General features: G+C 54.0%; 1 protein-coding gene across 1 annotated transcript; it reads right to left on the reverse strand.

The window, feature by feature from the left end:
* Window positions 1–288: 288 nt before the first annotated feature.
* LOC119343915 (tuliposide A-converting enzyme 1, chloroplastic-like) lies at window positions 289–951 on the reverse strand (the record flags this gene model as incomplete). Its single annotated transcript, XM_037614631.1, has 1 exon — window positions 289–951. A coding segment is annotated over exon 1 (663 nt), but the record flags the coding sequence as incomplete, so codon positions are not given.
* Between the last annotated feature and the right edge of the window lie 1,418 nt (window positions 952–2,369).

Genomic DNA, 2,369 nt, shown 5'->3' on the forward strand with positions numbered 1-2,369 from the left:
TTTTTTTTCGTCATACCCCCACCATCGTTTTTTTCGTCATCATCCCATCACAGCCAAAAAAACCTTTGCCAAAAAAAAACCTCTTGCCCAGAGGAGATCGAAGTCCGCCGCCGACCAGACCTTCGCACGCCCGATCTCACGCCCGATCCACCCCTACTCCCCCTCCCCGGCTGATCCATCCCGCTGCCGCGGCCGATTCAACCCTACGCCCCATCCGCGGCCGATCCATCCCGGTGCTAGGGTTCCCAGCCGCCACAACCCCCTCGATCCCAAATCCCGCTCCCTCACATCCCCGCCGCCGTCCAGGCCCTCCTTGCCGGCGCGCATCGCCATGTTGTGCGCGATGTTGCCCCCGGCGCTGTCGCCGACCAGGAGCAGCCGCGTCAGGCCGGCGCGGCGCGACAGCCAGGGCTCCGTCCCGGACCGCGCGCTCCTGAGCACCCAGGGCCGTCCACGCGTCGTCTTGGCCACCAGGAGGGGGTGCTCCGGCGAGATGTGGTAGTCCACCGACACGACGAGCGCCCCGGCCTTCGACACGAGCGCGTTGAGGTACCGCTGGTACGTCGGCGAGAAGGCAGACTCCGTGACGAACCCGCCTCCGTGGTAGAACACGACCAGCGGCATCCTGTCGCCGCGCCCGCTCCTCGTGCCGTTGCCGAGGCTCGACAGGTAGAGGCGGACGGCCAGTCCCACGGAGGCGTCGATGACCACGTCCTTGGAGGCCACGCTGGTGGCGGGGTCGACGGAGGCCGGCACGGGGTCCGTGCCCACAAAGCGCACGACGCGTCCGCTCTTGTAGCGCACCAGGAAGGGGAAGAAGAAGAAGTCAATGTCCCCGTCATCATCGGCGGAGGCCGGTCGCAGGCTATGAGGAGCGCGGGGTGAGGGAGCGAGCAGCGCACCTGCCATGTTAAGCAGGAGCAACAGCGTGGACCAGATGCTCCCCGCCATGAGCAAATTGCCTCAGCGGCAGAGGTAGATGGAGGCGCTGCCGCACCTTTCCGGCCGGAGTGAGCTACGCGGAGGTAGCGCCTTGCCTGTCATGCGTCACGGCCTCGGACGCCCATTTGCGGCCGCTGATGACGCCGCTCCGTCGAGCCCCTGTCCCCGCTCGCCTTCTCCCCCGCCGGTGATGCTCGCCCTCGCTCCCAGTCGCCACGTTGTGGCGCCCTTCGTGGATGCCGTTAGCTCCGAGGAGGCCAGCGCCGCTGTCACGTTGGCCTCGCTCATCCTAATCCACGAGCTCACATCGCTCAACAGGTTCTCCCTCTCTGGGCTCCGCACTGCATGAGGTCATCGACTCCTTCACCAGCCCCCCTTTGAGGCCAACCCCGATTCCGCGGAAAGTTGATGTAAGTGATCTTATTACTGTCATACGCAAGTTACAGAAATTGGGAGAAGTTGTGTTACAGGAAAGCTTGTGTTGGAAGAACTGATGATTGGGTCCCCGGTCAGCTCGTATTAGATGGAAGGATACCACGGGAGGTAAGCATTCCCTGATTCTGGACACATGAATGTCAACCTATCTCATCTTGGAGATCTTCTGGTATTCTAAATATGTGCACTCACTGTAATCTGTCTACTGTGTTTTAGGTGTGTAATAAGTTGACGCGTCCCTAATAAGACACAGGTCTATAGGGCATCTTTCTGCAAAAAATTGATTTAAGTGATCTTATTGCTGTCTTATGCAAGCTAATATTTTTGCAATCAAGGTTGTGTTCTAAGAACTGATGATTGGGTCCTCTGAATATCTCGTGTTACAGAAATAATGATCTTTTCTCAGTCTACTATAATGACTGACTATTGGAGGCCTTAAGCTATTCGGTTATTATTATTTTTTGAACTAGGGTTAATCCCTTCACATTTCAAACTGTCGTGTGTGCATTTGCATAACTACTTGTGTTAGGAGTGCCGGATTCAAAGAATTTCTGTTGGGAAATCAAAGGGGGCAATAACTTCAATTGGGAGAAGTCGCTAGAAAAGAAGGTCAGAGCGATAACCTTGGGTAAACACATCTGTTGTTAATATTTGGCAGATGTATAGATGATTCCTATGAGGCTATGACCCAATATCCTTATTCTTTATCTTGCGTAATCAAGAAAAATATTAGATCATGAGCAGAGCTCTGTACTGCTGCTTGTATATTGAGAGATACTACAGGAATTGATACACTCATAGCTTATCTTTTGTGATGTCTGTCATGCATATGTTTCAACTAAATTATGGTTATTGTTTATGTTTGTCAAATTAAGCCATTGATAGGACAAGCAAAAGTAGTTGTTGATTGACAAAGCTGAGCGACAAGCCGACAACTTACAGACATTATACCAGCTTGGAATTTATTGGTGGGACAAAATTATGTCATGGTT

The sequence above is a fragment of the Triticum dicoccoides genome, unplaced genomic scaffold (assembly GCF_002162155.2).
Source record: "Triticum dicoccoides isolate Atlit2015 ecotype Zavitan unplaced genomic scaffold, WEW_v2.0 scaffold145919, whole genome shotgun sequence".
Classification (NCBI taxonomy): Eukaryota; Viridiplantae; Streptophyta; class Magnoliopsida; order Poales; family Poaceae; genus Triticum; species Triticum dicoccoides.